The 1,333-nt window shown below is 37.5% G+C and overlaps 1 protein-coding gene across 1 annotated transcript; it reads right to left on the bottom strand.

The window, feature by feature from the left end:
- Nucleotides 1-252: 252 nt before the first annotated feature.
- LOC106321796 lies at nucleotides 253-1,292 on the bottom strand. The gene is made up of 3 exons (XM_013760033.1): nucleotides 1,166-1,292; nucleotides 951-1,039; nucleotides 253-650 (listed from the first exon to the last, which is right to left on the bottom strand). The coding sequence occupies exons 1-3, from the start codon at nucleotides 1,190-1,192 to the stop codon at nucleotides 500-502; spliced, it is 267 nt and encodes an 88-aa protein (XP_013615487.1). The 5' UTR covers nucleotides 1,193-1,292; the 3' UTR covers nucleotides 253-499.
- Between the last annotated feature and the right edge of the window lie 41 nt (nucleotides 1,293-1,333).

Here is a 1,333-nt window from a genome sequence, read left to right as displayed (position 1 = left end):
AATTTGAAATAATGAAATCCTAGAGATTCACCTTGGGGGCTGAATCAAAAAATAACTCATCTCCAAATATGAAGTTTCTCTCTTTAAAACTCTAAAATTGAAGTTTTGAAATTCATTTTTGGAGAGTAAAAAACTCTATATCAGAATTATTTTTGGAGATCTCCTTTAGATTTCATCAAGATGGTTGTTCCGTGACCCTTGGTTTAGAGATGGCTAGTGCTTCGTATTATAGAAAACAATGAGAAAATCATGAAATAAGAGCTTGAGTTTATAAACTTGAGATCCTGTCAATACAAACTGCAGTTATGTATCCAGAGAGCAGTTCAATACAAATTGTTGTAATTCTGCTTAATAGAAACAACATAAGCCACCAGCAAAATGAAGTAGCCATTTGCTGGAGGGTTACATGACAAATGAGATTTATTAAGAGACACAGAGAGATTCAATAAAAATCCCAGTTCCAGAAAACAATACAAGAAAGTCTTGAGAAAATGTTGGTTCAGTAAGTAGGATCAGTGAAGAACTTGTTGAGTCCAGGCATAATTTCTGGACGCTTGTAGCGAACATACGTCCTCAAGAAATTTTCCTTGTACTTCTCTCCCTCTGCATGGTTATCCAATATTCCGGCAGCCCTGTTCTCCTTGGTACATCTGCAGAGATAAACCAAAAGAAAAAAAACACAACTTTTAGAACACAACCTCTATTCTAGTATTGCAAGATATGCTAAAGAACCAAAAGCTCAAAAAAAGTTTGGTCTAAATAGATAGCTATACTGAAAGTACACATTAAGTATAATCTAATACAGAACTGCATTACTGGTTCCCTATGAAGACACTTCGAAACAGCCTTTGAAGTGATTCCTAGGGATAAGTTCTGTTTCATTTACAGAGTATCTAGACCAAACGACACCGTTTTGCAAAATAACAATATTTACAACGAGAGATACAAACCTGACTTCAGGGTTTCCGGTGATGTTCCTAATCAACGAGAACGCACAGATCCCAACCGCAGCTCCTGTAGCGGCGAACAAGGGATACACCTGAACAGGGCAAAGAAAACACACGAGGCGAATCTTAGAAGAATCGATGATACCAGATCTAACACTTGTTAGCTTAGTCAAAAGAGAATCAATGGAATGACTCTGATCAAAGAAGGATGAAAGTACCTCAGGTCTCAACCAACGGCTCGACATTGGAATCGCGGAGAAGAAATCGATCGAGAGAAAGGAAGACGGCGAATGTTGAGAGACGTAAAGAGACTTCCTTTTGCGTTTTGACTGTAGGTTTTACGTTTCTGTTTTTCTTTTCCGGGCGAGTGTAAGAAATTACAAATA

The sequence above is a fragment of the Brassica oleracea genome, unplaced genomic scaffold (genome assembly GCF_000695525.1).
Source record: "Brassica oleracea var. oleracea cultivar TO1000 unplaced genomic scaffold, BOL UnpScaffold03055, whole genome shotgun sequence".
Lineage (NCBI taxonomy): Eukaryota > Viridiplantae > Streptophyta > Magnoliopsida > Brassicales > Brassicaceae > Brassica > Brassica oleracea.
Note: the sequence above shows the minus strand (reverse complement) of the source record. Positions and strands in the feature narration are given on the sequence as shown.

What these genes read in the sequence shown, in the direction of transcription:
- LOC106321796 (XM_013760033.1), bottom strand. Translation starts at nt 1,192, where the DNA reads ATGTCGAGCCGTTGGTTGAGACCTGAG. An exon ending in GCCGTTGGTTGAGACCTGAG is followed by an intron (nt 1,040 to 1,165) that starts GTACTTTCATCC and finishes TGCCCTGTTCAG; the next exon opens with GTGTATCCCTTGTTCGCCGC. An exon ending in ACCGGAAACCCTGAAGTCAG is followed by an intron (nt 651 to 950) that starts GTTTGTATCTCT and finishes TTATCTCTGCAG; the next exon opens with ATGTACCAAGGAGAACAGGG.